General features: G+C 37.8%; 1 protein-coding gene across 1 annotated transcript; it reads right to left on the bottom strand.

Annotated features, from left to right (window-relative positions):
- Positions 1-351: 351 nt before the first annotated feature.
- Positions 352-23,133, bottom strand: LOC127854851 (tRNA-dihydrouridine(47) synthase [NAD(P)(+)]-like). Its single transcript, XM_052389918.1, has 12 exons — positions 23,016-23,133; positions 16,696-16,751; positions 15,724-16,513; positions 13,044-13,085; positions 12,124-12,276; positions 10,774-10,890; positions 9,033-9,209; positions 8,448-8,544; positions 6,919-6,997; positions 2,982-3,170; positions 1,830-1,958; positions 352-1,355 (listed from the first exon to the last, which is right to left on the bottom strand). Exons 2-12 carry the CDS (start codon positions 16,746-16,748, stop codon positions 1,283-1,285), a joined length of 1,899 nt encoding a protein of 632 aa, XP_052245878.1. The 5' UTR covers positions 16,749-16,751; positions 23,016-23,133; the 3' UTR covers positions 352-1,282.
- Between the last annotated feature and the right edge of the window lie 17 nt (positions 23,134-23,150).

Genomic DNA, 23,150 nt, shown 5'->3' with positions numbered 1-23,150 from the left:
GTGCCAGTACCATAACATTTCAAAGAATCATACAACTCGTTGTTCAATATGTTTTTAAAAACTTCTTAAATGATGTTTTCATGGGTATTTGTACTTCAAATGCCTATTTTACCTACTTTATAGTGGCCTATGACCTATTGACATCACAATCAATAGGCTTCTTCCTTTTCTCCCAAATAATACTCACAGTAATGTACATGTTTTTTTGTCAAATGATTCTCTAGATACCATGCAGACATGAGTAGATTACAGACAGACCCATGGAATTACTGACAGACAAGTAAACAGCTATATATACTGCCTCCTTTAAAGGGGGCATGACAAAACAACAAATGCACTACTGCATACATATTACTGTTTCATTAATTTTATTATAACACTTTAGTGCAAATATTAAGAAAACATTTCATTTATCATTTATTAAATATTTTATACACCAGAATTTTATATAAAATGTGAAACTCAATATCTATTAATCCTTAATAGAAAAGTAAAAGTTGCATATCGAAATACATTAAAATCTAAGAATGTTAACACAAGAGATGACAAGTGAAACTTCCCACTAAACTAGTTTGGTAAAAGCACTCCACGTGGCATTGTTTGTCTCTGAATTGTAGCTGGTCGAAGCACTCCTCGTGGTATTGTTTGTCTCTGAATTGTAGCTGGTCGATGCACTCCATGTGGCATTGTTTGTCTCTGATTTGTAGCTGGTCGAAGCACTCCACGTGGTATTGTTTGTATCTGATTTGTAGCTGGTCGAAGCACTCCACGTGGCAATGTTTGTATCTGATTTGTAGCTGGTCAAAGCACTCCACGTGGCATTGTTTGTCTCTGAATTGTAGCTGGTCGAAGCACTCCACGTGGCATTGTTTGTATCTGAATTGTAGCTGGTCCAAGCACTCCACGTGGCATTGTTTGTCTCTGAATTGTAGCTGGTCCAAGCACTCCACGTGGTATTATTTGTCTCTGATTTGTAGCTGGTGAAATCACTCCACATGGCATTGTTTGTCTCTGATTTGTAGCTGGTGAAATCACTCCACATGGTATTGTTTGTATCTGACTTGTAGCTAGTTGAATCACTCCACATGGTATTGTTTGTCTCTGATTTGTAGCTGGTGGAATCACTCCACGTGGTATTGTTTGTCTCTGATTTGTAGCTAGTTGAATCACTCCACATGGTATTGTTTGGTTCTGACTTATAGCTGGTGGAATCACTCCATGTGGTATTATTTGTCTCTTACTTGTAGCTGGTCAAAGCACTCCACATGGTGTGTTTTATCTCTTACTTGTAGGCATTTGCCTTGTGCTTTGGAAGGAAGGTAAAACCACTTGGAACTGGGCCCAACAGCATCTCACTGGAAAACAAAACAAAATGTATATCCATAAAATGTAGGACTAATTTAAGGTGATACTTAAGATACAAAATTATATGACAAGTTGAAAATGACACATCATTTTGAATAATAAAACCTCACTAAATTTTTATTATTACTATTGTAATATATGAAATAATTTAATTTCTGAAACCAAGAGGCATAGAGACTTGATTACAGTATTTTGTATTTACATCATATTGTTGACCTATATTCAAACTTAAGTATTTCTCTGCTGACAATATTGACAATACTAACGAAATATTAGTAACAAGAGCTGCGCTTGTAAAACACAATGCCCCCTACTGTGCTATGAAGGCGCTCAGATGCTATTTTTGAGAAAACAACCACAGTTTGGGCTAATATAGAAATCAATTTTATAGAGCATCATTCTAATCCCTATACATCTGGAGACTAATTCATGTGATGTTACAACCACCACAGAGCCCAGCTGACCTGATCTTGATCCAGTCTCCACAGTTTGGGCTGGCCATAAGTGTCTCCAGGTCATCCCGACCTTGGTAGTACGGGGGCCGCTCATTTATCTGCTGAGGGACCCTCTCTAGCACCCCTACCGGTATGTACCTGCAGATAGAGGGGTGATTACAAGAGAGCCAAAAGCCGTTGGCCGCTCAACTAAGCCCCCAAGGAAGTAAACTGCTCTGAAAAAGATTTTTTTACAAAGTTTCACAAAGACTCATATAGAAACTTCACCACCACCTGGCAACCATGCTTTTAACCCTACACCACTTAGATACGTATTTTTACGCATTTGTATTCCCTTAAAAAGTTAAAAAAAAACGAAGATCTTTCTTATTAGATTCAAGTTTTAAAGGCTTCATTTCCAACCCTAAGATACTGATGAGAAGCAAACAGCATAAAACCTGAACAGACTGCGAGTTACTTACAGGCTGTTCTGGTTTTATGCTGTTTGCAAAGGCCATTTTCACTTTGCTTCTTATGGGGGTTAGGGTCAAACAAACCATTTTCATTGTAAAACTCATCTCAGCTAGCAGGACATGGTTTTGTTGTGAACAAGTTTCATGATGATTGGTCAAAAAGCTTACATACAGAGTACTCAAAACAATTTCATTATCAATTTCACAGACAAAGGCCAAGGCAATAACAAAAGCTCACCATAAGGTAAGCTAATATTAACCATATATACCATCTGTCTTGCACTGTAATATCCCTGCAAATATTCATAGGCCACAACAGAAATTAATTATTTAATTTAATCAACTTTTTTCTTGCTATTGTAATAAATCAAGACTATTCAAAACAATAAAGATATGTTAGTTATGATACTTTCTGAGATTTAAAAAAAATGAAAATAAGTTCCTTTGATGAATACTTTACCAAATCCTGGATATAACACACTTTTGCAGATATCAACGATAATTTTTTTGATCAAAGATAATGGATATGAATGATTTTTCAAGTACATCTCATACATTAAGTTCTAGTTACTGTTAATTCATGTGCATAAACTGTTTGGTGTCCTCCAAGCACTCAACAAAAATTCAGTTAAAGCAGAAAGTGTCGCCCTGCATAGGCTAATCTGGGACAACACTTGAGGCACATGCATTAAACCCTGAGGATTCTTACCTGTGCAAGAAGGACAGCCACTCCAGCAGGAACTTTCGTGTGTTCTCAACCCCCTGATGATCTGAGCCCCAGTGGTCCAGACCATAGTTCACATAGTCCCTGAGCATGTCCAGTCTCTCAGTGGAGCGGATGTCCCAGTGTCTCTGCTCCTTGATCTCTGTGAAAACCCAGGGCTTGATCAGGGCTCCTCTACAATGAGAGGCATAGCATGAACACAAAGGGCTTGATCAGGGCTCCTCTATAAAGAGGCATAGTATGAACACCCAGGGCTTGATCAGGGCTCCTCTATAAAGAGAGGCATAGTATGAACACCCAGGGCTTGATCAGGGCTCCTTTAAAATGAGATATACAGCATGAACACCCAGGGCTTGATCAGGGCTCCTCTATAAAGAGAGGCATAGTATGAACACCAAGGGCTTGATCAGCGCTCCTCTATAAAGAGAGATATAGCATGAACACCAAGGGCTTGATCAGGGCTCCTCTAAAATTAGAGATACAGCATGAACACCCAGGGCTTGATCAGGGCTTCTCTATAAAGAGAGGCATAGTATGAAGAAAAAGGGCTTGATCAGCGCTCCTCTATAAAGAGAGGAATTGTATAAACACCAAGGGCTTGATCAGCGCTCCTCTAAAATTAGAGATATAGCATGAACACCAAGGGCTTGATCAGGCCGCACAGTCTAATCAGGGGAAACACTCCACTTTTATAGAATTTTTAAAGGAAATTTCCTCTAAAATGCGTTCCTTGGACTGGATATTCATTTAGAAGAGACTTCATTTAAATTATATTCACAAAAGCCCAAAGCCGTTGTCGCCGATTAGCCTGTGCAAACTGCACAGGCTAATCTGGGAAACACTTGATGATTATGCAAAACTGTTTTACACTTGATGAGTGTGTTTTTACACTTGATGAATGTGCGTAACCTGTCATCCCAGATTAGCCTGCAGTCTGCACAGGTTAATTGGGACAACGCTTTCCCCCTGTATGGAATTTTTCGTTTAAAGGATGGCTCTTATGAAGGAAAATCCAGTCTAGGCAGAATGTGTTGTTCCTGATCAAGCTGTGTGGACTGCACAGGCTAATCTGGTACAACACTTTAAGCATATGCATTAAGCACCTTTTTCCACAGTGTAGCTTAACACAACAGACTTGTTCTTTATGGCAGTAATAGTGGAAAATGAACTGTAGATGATAAGACACTGGAAGTTGCTATGGCAACACACGCCTAGAGGCAGAAAGGATCATATTCAAGCTTTTGGACTAAATGCCAGTAATATCTGACATAAATGTGACATTCTAAAAGACCTAGGGTCCCAGATGACTTCACATCAGGTTTCAAGAATGATATATTGATTTGAAATTAATATTAACAAAAGCATAATTATCAATTTCTTAAAGGACCACTCTAATCAGATAGCAACAAATCCAACAAGAGCACTGCCTAGTGGGTGCAGACCGCTCATCTATTTTTCTTTTTAAAGGTGAAGGGACCTATCTCAATACTTCAATCAAAAAGGGGGAGGGGTGGGGGTGAAGAGGGGTGTATAGAGTGGGGGTGTGGTAATTTATTACATTATATTTCAAAAATTAGAAAAAAATATATATAAAAAAAAATACAATTGAGGGGTGGTGGGGGGGGGAATGGGGATTCTTGGGTGGGATTGTTGGACAGTCTTTAAAAAATAAAATAATAAAAATTTGTGGTTTTTTAACCATGTTTAAAAAAACCAAGAGCACCGCATAACAGGTGCCACGCTCGGCTGCTGGTGCAGTTTGGAATTAATGAAAGCTTGTCAGATTTTTTTTCAGAGGTCACAGTGACCTTGACCTTTGACCTAGAGATCCCAAAATAGGTGTGGCGTGTAGAATTCATCAAGATGCATCTACATAAGAAGTTTCAAAGTTGTAGGTGGAAGCACTTTGATTTTTAATAGAGCCAATGTTAAGGTTTTAGCATGACGCGGACGACGAGCTGGCTATGACAATACCTCGGGTTTTCTCAGAAAACACCGAGCTAAAAATGGGGAGGGTGGGGGGTCAGGGGTGGGGGGGGTTGAGATGGGTGTTTAGTGTGAGGGTGTGGTTATTTATTAGGTGATCTTTAAAAAAAAAAAAGAAAAAATACATTTTTTTTTGGGGGGGGGGGGGGATTCTGGGGTTTGGTGTGTGGGATGGTTTGGGTGGAGTCTATTGTGGTATGTCAGGTAAGTATTGTTTTGTCAAAGTATGAATCAAATCTGATCATAAATAAAGAAGTTATGGCAATTTTAGCCAAATTTAATCATTTGACCTTGAGTAAAGGTCATTCAAAGGTAAAGGTCAAATTCAAATTGCAAAGGTACAGTACCCTCATGATAGAATGAACGTATTTGAAGTGTGAAAGCAAAAGCCTTGATACTTAAGAAGTAACGAGGATCTCAACACAAAATTTAACCAAATATTCAAAGTTACTAAGTCAAACAAGAGGGCCATGATGGCCCTGAATCGCTCACCAGACTAAGCAAATACAATCCCAACCCAGATTTCATCAAGATAAACATTCTGACCAAATTTCATAAAGATTGGATCAAAACTGTGACCTCTATTGTCTACAAAAGGTTTTTCTAATATTTGACCTATTGACCTAGTTTTTGACCCCAGGTGACCCAAATACAATCCCAACACAGATTTCATTAAGATGAACATTCTGACCAAATTTCATAAAGATTGGATGAAAACTGCGACCTCTATTGTCTATACAAGGTTTTTCTATAATATGACCTAGTGACCTAGTTTTTGACCCCAGATAACCAAAATACAATCCCAACCCAATTTCATCAAGACAAACATTCTGACCAAATTTCATGAACATTGGATTAAAACTGTGACCTCTATTGTCTACACAAGGTTTTTCTATTATTTGACCTTGTGACATAGTTTTTGACCCAAGATGACCCAAATACAATCCCAACCCAGATTTCATCAAGATAAACATTCTGACCAAATTTTATAAAGATTGGATGAAAACTGCGACCTCTATTGTCTATACAAGGTTTTTTTATTATTTGACTTAGTGACCTAGTTTTTGACCTCAGATGACCCAAATACAATCCCAACCCAGATGTCATTAAGATAAACATTCTGACCAAATTTCATTAAGATTGGATGAAAACTGTGACCTCCATTGTCTACACAAGGTTTTTCTATTATTTGACCTAGCTTTTGACCTAGTGACCTAGTTTTTGACCCCAGATGAACCAAATACGCACACACAACGGACGCCGGACATCACACGGTCACATAAGCTCACCATGACACTTCCTGACAGGTGAGCTAAAAAGGGCCATAATTCCGTCCAAATGCCAACCAGAGTTATTCAACTTGTCCTGTACAATTCCCTAATGATACTTAGCAAGTGTTCCAAGTCTGAAAGCAAAAGGTATGATACTTTAGGAGTAAAGAGGACAAAAACACAAAACTTAACCAAATTTTCAATTTTTTTAAGTATAAAAAGGGCACATAATTCGGTCAATATGCCAGCCAGAGTTACATAACTTTGCCTGCCCAGTCCCCTTATGATAGTTAAAAAGTGTTGCAAGTATGAAAGCAACAGCTTTGATACTTTGGGAATAAACTGGACCAAAACACAAAACTTAACAAAATTTTTAATTTTCTAAGTATAAAAAGGGGACATAATTCTGTTAAAATGCCAGCCAGAGTTATCTTACTTTGACTGCCCAGTCCCCTTATGATAGTAAATAAGTGTACCAAGTGTGAATGCAATAGCTTTGATACTTTATGAGAAAAGTGGACTTAAACACAAAACTTAACCGGAAATCGACGCAGACGCTCAGGTGATGACAATAGCTCTTTTTTTTCTTCAAAAAATAGATGAGCTAAAAATGGCTCCAGGTCTTCCTTCAGCTGATTGGAACTGGGATGATATTTTATAGTCACCTTGCAATCATGAGGCCCGACACACCAGTCTGTTGTCTGTGCATGTTGGCGTCCTCGTAGGACAGGATGTCACCGTTACCTGAAAAAAAAAATGAACAGTCACAGCATGGGAATCTTAACAATGATCACAACAACTGGAATATTTGTTCAAAATTTCAGATTTAAAATAAATGTATGTGTTTGCGGAAGGTGGGCAGGCAGGCACTTGTGACTGAGTGCATACTTGAACCTATCAGAAGAAAACCTGCAGCAATCCAGTAGGCAGGGTTCATCGTGCCAAGACAGCATTCATAATAGTAGTAATAGGACAATAACTTTTACAAATGTCTTGGTCTCAGTGTAATCTGTTTATGTTCAAAATATTATTAATTAATATTACGGTTGATCAACATACTGATAAATTGTAACTTAAACAAGAGATGTGTTTGTCAGAAGCACAATGCCCCCTACTGCGCCGCTTTGATTTGTTTGTTGACCTTTGACATTGAAGGATGACCTTGACCTTTCACCACTCAAAATGTGCAGCTCCACGAGAAGAAATTGAATGAAGACATGAATTTATTTTTTTGTTCACCTTTGACCTTGAAGGATGACCTTGACCTTTCACCACTCAAAATGTGCAGCTCCACGAGACACACGTGCATGCCAAATATGAAGTTGCTGTGTTCAATATTAAAAAAGTTATGATAAAACTTTAACGAAGGTTAAAGTTTTAGGAAAGAAAAATACAATGATATTTGACCTTTGATCTTGAAGGATGAATTTGACCTTGACTTTTCGCCACTCAAAATGAGCAGCTCCATGAGATACACATGCATAGTAAATATCAAGTTGCTATGTTCAATATTGCAAAAGTTATCAAACTTTAACCAAGGTTAAAGTTTTGGAACACAATGACAGACAGACAGGACAGAAACAATATACCCCCGATCTATCAATCCGGGGGCATAAAAAGGAGATATAATTGATGTAAATGACCAAATTAAGCATGCAGTTCTATTTAATTCAGATGTCTGTGCGAGTGAAGAACTATAGTTAAAGATAATGCTTCATGTAGCATGCAATGTTTTTTCTTAATTCTAAAACTCTTTAAAATAGTGTTAATTAACAGGAAAAAATGAACTATTTCAGCTGTGCTCTGGAAAATGAGTACAGTGTTGTCCCAGATGAACCTTTACAGTCTGCACCACCTTATCAGGGAAAACACTTCTTGTATTTAATTTTTCATTTAAAGGAGGTTGCTTCCAAATGAAAATCTACTCTAGTTGTTAAGTGATGTCCCTATTAGCCTGTGCAGACTGCACAGCCTAATCTGTGACGACACTTTCCCCCAGTATGGAATTTTTCGTATACATGAAGTCTCTAATGAACAAAAATCTTGTCTAGGTTGAAAGTGCTGTCTAAGATAAACCTGTGTGGAATGCATAGGCTAATCTGGGACAATTCGTTATGCATTTAGACCAGTACTCCCAGAGCGTAGCTCATTAAAAGATGACACTGCAGAATTATTGTATTTACTTCTCCCTTACCAAAGAGGGGCATAGGACTTGCAGCCACTGCACACTCATGGATATAGTCCCAGTCCGCCAGCTTGGTGTACCTCTGTTGCCTGGAGCGACCATGCAGCTAAATAATGATAGAGGCATGGTCAGTTTTTCAGGTTTTAGACTCATACATCTTAACATTTAAAACTTTGTTGTTTTTTTATCAAGTCCAAATTCGTTAATGTTTTTGGTACCCCTTTGATTTGAAGTTCTTTTTTGAATTTTTTCATGTATTTGACAATATTTTATTACTAACACAATGGCAACTTAACATATCCACACTTTACCTTCAAACGCTGGTTTTACCAAAATAAGTTCACATACTTGTGTTTATAAGTTGCAGTAAGTACTTACATACATGTATTTTCATATAATTTCTGCATGAAAAATTGACAGGGAAGGGACTTTATGATGTTTTTTGTTTGAATAAAGTATCTTCTCAGCAAAAATGAAGTTGAGGCGTAAAGTGTGATCCCTGATAAGCCTGTGTGGACTGCACAGGCTTATCTGGGATGGCACTTAACACACATGCATTTAACTGCCTTTTATGGGAATTAAAAGCTTAAGTACTGTGGTCATGGCAACGCCCCAGTCCCGAAGATGAGGTACTAGTGTGTGGGCGATGTTCTTGTTGTCTTGGATACCAGTCCTTATTTTAACAGTCAGTGGAACATCCATCACTGCCCTCATGCTCCGTATGATCTGTTCAAACTTTTGCTGCCGTCCCATCAGGGCACTGCCCTCTCCCTGAAATGAGAAATTGCTATTGACCCTTGACCACTTAGATACGTATTTTCACACATTTGTAGTCCCTTAGAAAGTTATATTTAATTTAAGACCTTTCTTACAAGATTCAAGTTTTTAAGGCTTCATTTCTAAACTTTAGATACTGATGAGCAGCAAACAGCATAAAACCTGAACAGACTGGGAGTTACTCACAGATTGTTCTGGTTTTATGCTGTTTGCACATAGCCATTTCCACTTTGCTTCTAAGTGAGAAGGGGCTAACTTATTGTTTGTTACAGGTTACATAGTCATGTACCTTGATGTTCTGTCTTTATTTCAAAGCAATACTGTATGTTTAGGCAAGTTTGTCTAAGACTTTTGCTTCATCCACTTAAAATATTGCATTTTATTTGTTTACTTTGTGTCTTTTTTATTTACTATCTTCAATCAGTCTTGTATTCAATACAGTATTATAACAGTTTACAACAAATTATATTTTAGGGTTCTAATTTTGCCCAATTGTGCAATCAAACATCAAGATAAACACTACTACATGTATCATCATGATTTGGTCACTTAGCATCCCGCTTTATTCCTGCCATTGAACTAATTAACTAATAAGGTAAATATCTGTTTGATGATAAACATTAAACTCTAAAGATTAGGTCTATATGGTAACAACACTGCAACAGTGAAAGTGTCATTTCAAGGATGCCAAGAACATGAGGTCATGCTGGTCTTATGTCAGCCCCCCTCTGGCAAAACCAGGCTTAATATATGTGATTACTGGTAAGAGACTTAACCAGGCTTAATATATGTGATTACTGGTAAGAGACTTAACCAGGCTTAATATATGTGATTACTGGTAAGAGACTTAACCAGGCTTAATATATGTGATTACTGGTAAGAGACTCAACCAGGCTTAATATATGTGATTACTGGTAAGAGACTTAACCAGGCTTAATATATGTGATTACTGGTAAGAGACTTAACCAGGCTTAATATATGTGCTTACTGGTAAGAGACTTAACCAGGCTTAATATATGTGATTACTGGTAAGAGACTTAACCAGGCTTAATATATGTGATTACTGGTAAGAGACTCAACCAGGCTTAATATATGTGATTACTGGTAAGAGACTTAACCAGGCTTAATATATGTGATTACTGGTAAGAGACTTAACCAGGCTTAATATATGTGATTACTGGTAAGAGACTTAACCAGGCTTAATATATGTGATTACTGGTAAGAGACTTAACTAAGCTTAATATATGTGATTACTGGTAAGAGACTTAACCAGGCTTAATATATGTGATTACTGGTAAGAGACTTAACCAGGCTTAATATATGTGATTACTGGTAAGAGGCTTAACCAGGCTTAATATATGTGATTACTGGTAAGAGACACTTTCCACTTTTATGGTATTTTTGTGTAAATGAAGATTTTTTTTAACAAAACTCCAGTTAAGGCAGAAAGTCCTGTCCCTGAAAAGCCTGTGCAGACTGAACTGGGACAACACTTTATACACCTGCATTAAGCCCCGTTTTCCCAGAGCGAGGATGATGCACAATAATTAAACAAAACCTTGTTGAAGATGAGGTCTATAGGACAACCACAGTTGATGTCTATGAAATCCACATTCATTTTTTCACAGATCACCTGGGCACAGCGGGTGAACGAGTCTGGAAATCCCCCACACAACTGAAATCACAAGTAATGAGTTGTCAAAGAAATAGAAAATTAATACATGTAGATTGATTCCTGTCTTAGTAACACTAAAGATTAAATGTAACTCTTGTATTAAGGATTAATATTGTTACAATATCAATAAATTAAATACCACATGCTCATTGGAAAACTACAAACATTAAACTAGTCTTCCCCACTTAAAGCAGGGGTATGTGGGTAATCAACCAAATAAAAGATCTGTTTGCATTTATTTCGGTAAACTTTCAGGAAGAGGCCGTAAAAGCGTGTTTTTTTCTTTGTGGCAAAATCTTATTTAATAAGATTTAAAATTATGGGTAAGGGTCAGTTTTAGAGGAGAATGTGCATCATGGTGCAGGATCATGTGATTTTGTGGGTTTTTCCAATTAAACGTTACTGGATTAAACAGATCGGTAAGTGGTGCTTTTTTCCCCAATAACTTTTTAAAACATCTTTTTTTTAAGAATTTCAACGAGTGCATAAAAGACAGATTTTTATGCTGCTTATGGCAATGTGAAATACGCCAGAATTACTTTATATAATAAGCATGTGTTCTTGTTCAAAAATTCTATTTTTACTGGATTCATGTACGCGGCAATGCATCAGGCAAGGTAAAATTTTGTCACGGATTTAAGATGTTTTCAAGGATTTATTCTTATACCTTAAGATATCAACACAAACTGCAAGAAAATCTGCTTTTTATGCACTAAAGATTTTTGCAAATGTATTTCAATAACCTGAGATGTTTGCAAAAATAAAGTTCTTAACAGTCTGTTTTCATTCTGTCCAGCCCGTGTATAAGCCCCTGAAAACCCCGTTGATTCTGCACCCTGTGCATGCCTTCTGAGTAGATGATGCCTTTTTATGCAGCAATGACCACAACAAAACAAGGAAATTAAATGCAATTATGACACAAGGAAAATTAACCGCCATTTTGAAAGAATAAAAACCCCTGGGGTACGTAAATCAGTTTGCTCATTATACTGAGCCCTAATTGCTGCTGGAGATTCTGGGCTTAAAGGGCTGTGTCGCCCCCAATTAGCCTGTGCAGTCTGCACAACTTATCAGGAACGACACTTTCAGCTTTTATGGTATTCGTCCTTCAAATTAACTTTCTTCTTAGCAAAAATCCAGCGCAGACATAAAGTGTTGTCCTTGATTAGCCTGTGCAGACTGCACAGGCTCATCTGGGACAACACTTCACACAAATGCATTAAGGCGACAGACCTGTACTCCGAAGACGTCCTCGCTCTCGTGTCGCTTGAGCAGGGCCCACTCGGACTGCTGACCTTGCAGCAGGTTGGTGACCACTGCCATCTCCCCACATGTGATGTCTGCACCGTAGCGCTTGCAGATACGACGGAAAGGAAGGTTACCCACCTTGATTAAGATAAGGGAAAAAAACGGATATGACTACTGATAATATGCATTTAAGAAGAGGCTTGACATGATATTTAATACAGAATTGTATGCTAGTATGGTGTTTTGAGAACAAATATCAAACACATTGGATGCATGAAAATGTATTGGTATAGAATAATACTAGTTAAACAGATCATAATTGTCATCTTTTGTGTTGATGTTTTTATAACAGTGGTTGAAATTAGCAATAGCATCTTTAACTGTAGTGCAATAGCAAACATAGAGTGTGATTACTCAGTTTCTCGATATTATGTAGGCAAAGTTGCTCTCTTAGTTTGCATTTTCAGAACAGGAATTTAGTGCATCTAAACATGTAATCATGCTTATTAAAAATAATTCAAATCCACTTTCTTCTTTACAATTCTCCATCTGAAGGGCCAAGCCACCTTTCCCGTAAAGGTTAAAAAAGCTGAATGCTGTTAACTTCCACCCCTTTTATTATAATCTGAATTTTCATCTAGGCAGTGATTATTTCATTAATGTAACCCATTTATGCCTAGCGTCTAGAAAAAAGGCCTTGGCAAACAGCATAGACCCAGATGAGATGCTGCATGATGCGGCGTTTCATCAGGGTCTGCACTGTTTGCTTAAAGGAATTTCTGTAAGAAATATTCTAAATATAGAAATAAATATACTAAACATCCCTAATTTTGAAAATAAAAAATTGATCCAATTTAGAAAAATGGGAGAGTCCACTAGGCATAAATGGGTTAATCTGAACTCACAGTGGTAAGTGGTGCAAGATACAGCTTGTCTGAAAAATCCACCTGAAATATACATGTAGAGAAGATGTAACCGATTAGAAAATCTGAATATAACATGATGCTAGTATATAAGTGTAACGAGTTATGTAAACAAATGCAAATATACAAAAGTCAATGATTCTTATTTAATTTTCAATGCATTTTCAATTTTCAGAGTTTTATTAGTCTGCATTGGAATTTTTAAATAACTTAACAAATCAAAACTAGAGCTTTGTCACAGATGTGACGAATACCCCCACATGCCGCATTGACACATAATATTTTGCATGTCATTTTCACAAAAAACAGCGGACACCATGCTCAATTTTTAAAAATGCACTAACTGAACCCTTGACCTAGTTTTTGACCCAGAAAGGCCCATGTTCTAACTTGGCCTTAAGATCATCCCCATAAACTTCTGACCAAGTTTGGTGAAGATCGTATGTAAACTACTTGAATTAGCTGACACCATGCTGAATGTTAAAAAACGCACTAAGTGACCCTGTGACCTAGTTTTAGGCCCGGAATGGCCCATGTTCAAACTTGTCCTAAAGATCATTTAGATAAAACTTGTGACCAAGTTTGGCGAGGATTGGATGAAAACTACTTGAATTAGAGAGCGGACAACATGGTGAGGTTTAAAATGCATTAAGATACCCCGTGACCTAGTTTTTGACCCGGCATGACCCATATTCAAACTTGAACTAGACATCATCTCGATACAACTTCTAACCAAGTTTGGTGAAGATTGGATGAAAACTCTTTGAATTAGAGAGCAGACAACATTGTGATGTTTAAAACGCCCTAAGTGACCCTGTGACCTTGTTTTTGACCCGGCATGACCCATATTCAAACTTGCCCTAGACATTATCAAGATACAACTTCTGACCAATTTTGGTGAAGATTGGATAAAAACTACTTGAATTATAGAGCGGACAACATGGTGAGGTTTAAAACACACTAAGTGACCCCCTGACCTAGTTTTTGACCCGGCATGGCCCATGTTCAAACTTGCCCTACACATCATCTAGTTACAACTTCTGACCAAGTGTGGTGTAGATCGGATTTAAACTACTTGAAATTGAGAGCGGACACCATGCTCAATGTGTAAAACGTACTAAGTGACCCGGTGACCTAGTTTTTGACCCGGCAAGGCCCATGTTCGAACTTGGCCTTGAAATCATCTAGATACAACTTCTGACAAAGTCTGGAGAAGATCGGATGAAAACTACTTGAATTACAGAGCGGACAAGATGCTGAATGTTTTAAACGCACTAAGTGACCCCGTAACCTAGTTTTTGACCCGGCAAGGCCCATGTTCGAACTTGGCCTTAAGATCATCTAGATACAATTTCTGACCCAGTTTTAGTGAAGATCGGATGAAAACTACTTGAATAAGAGAGCGGACACTTAATACGGACCGACCAACAGACCGACAGACAGACAAGCTCACTCCAATATACCCCCCTAAACTTTGTTTGTGGGGGTATAATTATTTAGAAATATATTAAATTCCATACAAAACTATGGCTATCTTTATTAAAGGTGTCTTATACCCGCAAATAAAGCTTAAAACAGAAAAAATATGGATTTTTACTATGCAGCCACATGGTTTTATTGTAAGTTAGATGTATAATCCATCTCATATCAAAGACTAGGGATGGATCTAGAGCACAGTAGCAGGGTGCAGCTCCTTTTTGCTACCCCTCTCTCAGCCTCTGAACTGGTTGCCACCCATCTCCCACCCTCTGGACTGGTTGCTACCCTTCTACCTTCCTCTGGACTGGTTGCCACTCCTCTCCCACCCTCTGGACTGGTTGCTACCCCTCTCCCACCTTCAGGACTGGTTGCTACCCCTCTCCCACCTTCTGGACTGGTTGCTACCCCTCTCTCACCCTCTGGACTGGTTGCTACCCCTCTACCACCCTCTGGACTGGTTGCTACCCCTCTCCCACCCTATGGACTGTTTGCTATCCCTCTCCCACCCTCTGGACTGGTTGCTACCCCTCTCCCACCCTCTGGACTGGTTGCCGCCCATCTCCCACCCTCTGGACTGGTTGCTTCCCCTCTACCACCCTCTGGACTGGTTGCCACCCCTCTCCCACCCTCTGGACTGTTGCGACCCCTCTCGCCTTCCGGACTGGTTGCTACCCCTCTTCCACCTTCAAGACTGGTTTCTACCCCAATCCCACCTTTTGGACTGGTTGCTACCCCTCTCCCACCCTCTGGACTGGTTGCTATTCCTCTTCCACCCTCTGGACTAGTTGCTACCTATCTACCACCCTCTGGACTGGTTGCTACCCCTCTCCCACCCTATGGACTGTTTGCTATCCCTCTCACACTTTCTGTACTGGTTGCTTCCCTCTCCCATCCTCTGGACTGGTTGCTACCTATCCCCCACCCCATAGACTGGTTGCTACCCTTCACCCATCCTCTGTACTGGTTGCTTCCCTTCTCCAAACCTCTGGACTGGTTGCTACCCCTCTCCCACCCTCTGGACTGGTTGCTACCCCTCTCCCACCCTCTGGACTGGTTGCTACCCCTCTCCCACCCTCTTGACTGGTTGCTTCCCCTCTCCCACCCTCCAAAAAGGTTGCTACCCCTCTCCGACCCTCTGGACTGGTTGCTACCCCTCTGCCACCCTCTGAACTGGTCAACTTACTTGTTTGACCTCTGCTACAGGGGTATCAACTATCACAGATGTGCCTAAGGTGATTGTTGATGCACCGTTTGTTGCTCCTTCCACATCAACAGGCTTATCAGGGAAATTCCCTTCTTCTGCTATATTATTTGAAATAATCACTGGACTGTCTTCTGGCTCAAGATTTTTAACTTCACATGGTTTACAGTCAGATACTTGTGGGCTGCCCTGTATTTGTTCTGGCCCAATATCTTTTGGAAGGCGCTTCTTTTGGTTATTTGACCGAGGACATATTTTTTCAATAATCTTATCTGACTTTGAAAAATCATAGCGCCTTTTCCAGAGAGCAACTTGCAAATCTTTCGTCAACACATTTGACACATGACTTTCTCTGGGTGCTTTCTGGTCAAAATCCTCTTTTACCACATTTTTCAAGTCTTCTGATATATGACTTTTGGCAAACCTGCATGTAACACCATATGGACACTTTCCATAGGTATCAAACAAATAACATGTTTTGCCAATATCTTCAGGCTTGGTTTCCAAGAACTTCGCTTTATCGTGACTAAATTTGCATCTGTCCCCAAAACTACAGTCCCTGTCCTTGACATAGGCCTGGCACAATTTTTCAGAAGCTTCCATTTTCCTTCCCTTAGGTCTATGTTTATTTCTTCCTTTCAGTTTTATTCGCTTGCTTGGAGGTCCTGATGTATTTTCTGTGTTTTCATTTCGTTCAGTCTCCAATTGTTCAAGCACTGCATCGGAAACAAACTCAGTGTCCAGAACAGGCTTGTAATCTAGAAGCAAGAACCTGTAAAGAAACCAGAAATCATTATGTATTGAAGCTTGTTCTGAAATTATAGACACTACATTATCATTAATATTGTTTGTGGTTGTGTGTAAATTTCATCAGAGGTTTATAGAAGGACAAGGTCAAAACTTGAATGAATCTGTAAAATTGCAATATTTTTAGTTACAATATATTTCACTTACTCTTTCTTGATTTTTGCAACACCAGGTTCATCTTCACTGGCTTCAGATGCCATATTCTGCAATAAACAAGCACAATCTGTAATAAGGTGATCACTGTTAAGGTCAGCATGATCTGAATGTCTGGAGGTTAACTTTTTCACAAAATGGTCTTTCATCAATAATGGGGGCTGTGCTCTGTGAAAAGGGGGTTTAATGCATGTGTGTAAAGTGTCGTCCCAGATTAGCCTGTGCATTCCACACAGGCTAATCAGGGACGACACTTTCTGCCTAAACTGGATTGTTGCTGAGAAGAGACTTTCTTAAAAAAAAGAATAGGAAAGTGTTGTCCCTGATAAGCTTGTCCGATTGAACAGGCTAATCTGGGACGACACTTTACGACCATGCATTAAACCACCTTTTCACAGAGCGTGGCTCATAAAATTAAAATCCTGTACATACAAACACCTTAAAGTTCCTCCAAGTAAAGGCAAAACCATGTTTATAAATTAGGTCCAACATATGAAATAAAATTAACTCAAAGGGACCCGGTGGGTCATTAGCTTCGAGTTGGGTTATTTCAACTAAAGACAAGGAAACCACTCTTACACCCAGCTAAGAATATAGCAAACAAGAGATGTGTTTGTCAGAAACACAATGTCTCCTATTGCACCGCTTTTAAGCCATAAATTTAATTTTCACCTTGAAGGATGGTCTTGACCTTGAGTCGACCTTTCACCACTCAAAATGTGCAGCTCCATGAGATATAAACATGTACACATGCATGCCAAATATCAAGTTGCTATAATTTAATATTGCAAAAGTTATGACCAAGGTTAAGTTTAGTGACAGACACACAGTAACACAGACTCACACATACAATGACAGACAGACAGGCCAAACACAATATACTCCTGATCATTCGATCCGGGGGCATAACAAACTAACTCCAGAAACTCTTATCAGGATTATAATTTGTGTTCTTATCCAATACTTATGCTCGATTGGTTATTGTCAGCTAGGATACTACTTAAATGTACCCTAGGTACGGAAAATATACTAAAACATATCCCATGAATTATAACGCTAAATTGGTCATTGTCTGCTTTTTTCCCAAATTAATTATGTTCATATTTATATCAATATTTTTTTAATTGGCATCTATATTTTTGAAAGTCATACTCAAAAAGAGAATGCTGAGGCACGGTTTGTTCAAATATAATTTTGTTTTGTATTCTATAGCCCGATTAACAACATCAAAGTTTGGGTGGAAAACTAGTTGGGTACAGTCTAAATTATTCTGGTATGTTTAAGTTTATTTTCCGTACCCAGGGTTTATTTTACTTTACTTTAGATTACCCATGGTAAATCTAAGTAGCATGTGTATCTGTAGGTTCGGCCCTGTTAGTATTAATGAATACATAAAAATATTTTAAATGAAAATATTAAAAAACATACCCTTTTCATATGTTAAGCTATAGTTAAAATTAATGTGTTTTGTTGGACATACCAACAAAAACTCAAATTAAATCTGTCATGTTTTGACAAAATACTGGTAAGTCTTAGACCCTGTAGTTAATAATATCTGTATCGCGTACAATGTTGCTCATAATATGGCCGTAATGATTGGTTGCTAAAGTTTGTGACTATGCGCATATGCTGGTTATATAAATACATTCTCAATGAAAATGCAACTTTTGCTCATGTTGTTCCTAAAATATCTTTACATGTTTTTTACAAATAAGCGGCTTATTATAATATTAAAAATTTGATAAACCTACACAAAATGATAAACAAACTCATACAACTATGTGTTACGTAATTAAAAAATTATAGCATCACCCTTGATACATGTAAGTCATTACTTAATCTCATAGTATTGGTGCTCCTCATAGTATCTTGACATTAACGAAAAACTCTCAAGAACTTGAAAAAGTGCTGGAAAGTTAAAGTTTTTCAATTTTTAGTTGTAATTTATTTGATGGTTATTCAATACCATGACTATTACCAACAATCATTCTCATGATTTCCAGTGTTCATTGGAAAGTAGGTCATGTTTATTCCAGGGTGATGCTATTATATTTATATTACATAACACAAAATTAATAATGGTTTGTTTATGGATTGATAGTAGCTTAATAATCAAATGTTTTATATACTGCTTATTTTTTAATAAAATGTAACAATATTTTTAGAACAACACGAGCAAGAGTTTCATTTTTCCATTAAGATAATATTTTAAGAAAAAGCGCATGCGCATATAGTAAAAAACCTAAGCAACCAATCAGAAGGGGCCTAAATTATGAGGATCATTGTACATGATACCGATTACTATAGGGAGCTAAGTCTAGCCAGTATTTTGTCAAAACAATTCTGATTTTAAAGCAGTTTTTGTTGTTATGTCCAATGATACACATTTAAGTATAGATTAACATATAAAACATGTATGTTTTTGTATTTGTTCACTTCTAAAATTATTATGTATTCATTCAGAGGGCCAATTCTACAGATAGACATGCGAGTAAACCTACTTTAAAATGAGACCGGAATCCATGACAATGATCGTTGAATTTTAATATATAAAGATTTAACACATTAGAACTTCCTAAAATTGACAAAATATAAACTGTCCAGCACTTGTTGAGGGTTTTTCATTAAGTCACAATTCAATGTGGAGGGCTGATACGGTTACCATAAGAATTTATAAGGGAAAGTACCCCAGTCTTCACGCTAAATATTTAAGCCCAATAGCCATTCGGGCTAATCACATGGAATTTTGAATAGCCCGAACCCATGTGCAATAGCCCGAAGAGGTCAACGTTAATTTGATGAGTTCGGCCAGGAACACCAAAATAGTTATTAACAATCAGAAAATATACTTCCATTAGTAAAAACAGATGCATGTGATTACAGTAATAAAGGGTATTCTGTTTCTTTTTGAAATGCACCAGATAATTATGCTGTTTGTTGTAACTTTATTATTACACATGTTCTCATTTAATGATTCCATTAATCAGTTTGGCCGGTGTTTGGTTTTATTTATGAATACATCAGCCTATTCAAACAACATATTTTGATCGTATAATTACTAGGGCAATGGCCGGTGAATTTCTGAATTGTCGGCGTCTCTTTGATTGCATCCGGGGGTTCGAGTCTTATCAGGACGCCTTGCAGTTTTATTACAATTAAATAACATGTTATTTGGCGACATGTGGCTTCAGGACAAATGGCCACTCGGTGTGTTAGCCCAATCAACCATGTGACAATGTCTGCTTCATTTATTTACTCACGATATTGTGTGAAAAGTATTGTATATTCGTAAACAGATTATAAGTAGCAAAGTACAGTACAGCCAACGCGGCACAAACATAATCTGCGGCTACACCACAGCAAGATTATTAGTACGCAGCGGCCGAATTGTGTGTTCACGCAGCGTATCACCGTGGCACTCGGCATCGATCCGCGCAACGACGCCAAGTCTGTATTAACTTCGCGTACTTTCGCGGAGTAAATCCGCTGCATACGTATGCGGCGGATTGAGTGAAAAGATATCCACCTACATGTACATACATGTATGTGTAGCGTAGAAACCAAGATTTACGCTGGTTTCATAATTATACTTTCACATTTTAATAAGCAATATGACACGAAATGCGCTTTAACAAATTATCGTTGAATTAATTACGCGCAACTTTTAATGTTTCATTCGATTATCAAATTATCATTATTAAAATTGTAATCTGAAACACACTTCCAAATTTTAATGCTAATGCGACCTTTGGCAAATTCTAGCGTCAAATAAACAGTGCTAAAATATCCTTTGTTTCATAAAAAGCACGCGAAAATTATGCAGACATGTAGAACGTCGTTTGGAAAGTGTGGGTGTATTTTGTGTTGCATAAATACATGAACATTACGTCAGGCGTAAATCGCGTGTTCATTGGGAAAAAAAACGCCCCGATTAGACGTTATTTCATCATGATTTTCATCTCTTTAAATAGTAACAAATGCCAAAATGTATTTGATTCTTAAGGAAATATGGTGAATGTTTGTGTATCGTAAATATTTACCAGCCTTTGCTTTAAAACTGGAATATACATGATTATCGGGTAATTAGTAGCTATATTAACTGAATAATATGAACAAAATAAAACGTGTTTATATAAGCATATTCAAACAATAGTTATAATAAGCTGATAATTAACAAAACAACAAATACATCTTCATCGTCTTGATTATTGATGTGGCTTCAAACTGCTAATTTTCTCAACTTAAATATAATAGCAAAATCAACATGCAATAAATTTATAAATCCACCATATGCTGGAGCCTTGACCACTTGTATGTGCGAAAACATAAATACATGACCTTGTTTATGTGTGAAATACATACACTACGGGCGGGAAACAAACTTAATTGGTCAGACACATTAACTATATTATGCTTACATGTATATGCTAATACAATCCGCGCACAATAAATTTATTATGATTTTAATTATAATTATAATTGTTCTTTCAAAATTTGTTAACTACATGTAACTTATAATTTTAAAAAGATTTTTTATTTCATGATGCGCATCGACTCGGCATCAAGTCGCGGATCGCGGCATGCCTCGGCAGACAGATGCGTAGCTTCGCGGCGAAATGCGACTTGCCGCAGCATACTTACGCGGCTTCAACAACTGACGCGGCATCGACTTGTTTCGCCTTGCCGCCGCGGATCGCTAAATACGTTTGTTCCGCCTTGGCTGTACTGTAGGTCAGTTAGCAGAATGAGATTACAAAGTAAACGAAAGTATTACAATTATTAATAACAAGTTGAAATAAACGTCTTCTAATACGCAAGAATAATTGATTAAAACATATGGAAATCTAACTGTAATAAGGATCAATTTGTTTTTAACCCAATGAATACAATATCGCTTACAAACTCTTTTATTTTAATTGAAAAATTACTTCGTCCATTTTTCATGTATTATAAATACATTTTCGGAAAACGCTTCTAAAATTAAATACGCTTCTAGATTGGTAATTATTTTAAAACATAAAGTGCCCGATTTGCGCACATCCCGAAACATGATTTACGCATGTTCAGTGTGAACACGGACTCTAGATTACAATATACGCTCTGTGGTTTGAATAACCTCATCTCAATTGGGCGTCAATTGCATCATTACTTTAAATTGCAACATATCCAGATGTTTACCAGGGCTCGAAATTAACACTCGCACAATGCGAGTGAAAAATACCGATTGCGAGTTAAGTTTTAAGCCACTAGAATTTTTTTGCGAGTGAAGAAATAGTGAAAAAAAGTTATATTGCTAAATGCGCTCGACATTGTGAATGCTTAACCGCAGGTCAATTAATAGAACGTCCGAATACCTATATGCGGAAGCTCGCACCTTGTATGTAGACTGGTATACTTATAGTACATATATGCGGATGGTAGTGGTACAAAGATAATGAAACAGTCGATTATCCACACATGTTCACTATAAAAGACAAAAAACCTGAACAGTCATGTCGTCGTATCGAAAAATAACTAGTTTCTTTTTGCGCACAGATTGAAATAACAATACGAAATATAAAGCAAAAGTTAACCGTTGAGTTGAGAGAAAAAAACGGTATTTAAGCTGCTAGCAATGTTTTGCTAGTAGAAAGAAAAGTTAAATTCGAGCCCTGTTTACACGACAGTTAAGAAAACTGGTTGCCGCATGTGCTCATGCAATTCTTTAACACTTATAACGTCAGTAGTTTCAGTTTGTTTACAATTTTATGCTCAAATTTTAAATCGACAGGTCGGGCTATTTTGTAAGCATTTAGGATCGACCTACCGGCCTGAGAATCGACCCGGGCTTTGGGCTTATAGGCTAATTCGAAGACTGGTACCAGTACCCAATGACCCATCAAGCACTACGTATGTCTTTCATTGTCAGAATTGACATAACTAGTGTTCTTAAGGAGAATAAATATTCCAGCACACAGGTATGACAAGCTCATATCTTTGCAACTCAATAACGTTAAACTAAAAACTTTGTCACTTCGATTTCAATAAGTGTCACACATGCAGTGCCAGATTAGCGACTTGGAAGCACATTAGGCATTTTAACTATTGGAGCCTCACCCTAGGCCCCTTACATCTACTAGAACGCCGGTGCCCAGTCGATTTTACTCGTTTAAATAAGCCTACCTGTACCAATGCCAAGCAACATAATTACATTTTATTGATGTAAAATAATTGGCTTTGTCAAATAATAAGACTAGGAATTTAGTAGGCACGTAAAAATCTTTCGTCACAGTCTGATTGGGAGCCCATCGCGGGGCTCATAGTCAGTAGCCTACCTTGCCTAATGGGTAATCCTGTAGTGCACCCAAGCCACAATATGTTAATGGAAGTGATGCAAATGTATAACACGTTTTGCAATGATCGCGAAAACCGATGACTGATACGTTGATATATTTTGGCGTTGTAAAAAT

This window comes from Dreissena polymorpha, chromosome 13 (genome assembly GCF_020536995.1).
Source record: "Dreissena polymorpha isolate Duluth1 chromosome 13, UMN_Dpol_1.0, whole genome shotgun sequence".
Lineage (NCBI taxonomy): Eukaryota > Metazoa > Mollusca > Bivalvia > Myida > Dreissenidae > Dreissena > Dreissena polymorpha.
The sequence above is the reverse complement of the archived record's forward strand: the minus strand, read 5'-3'. Positions and strand labels throughout refer to the sequence as shown.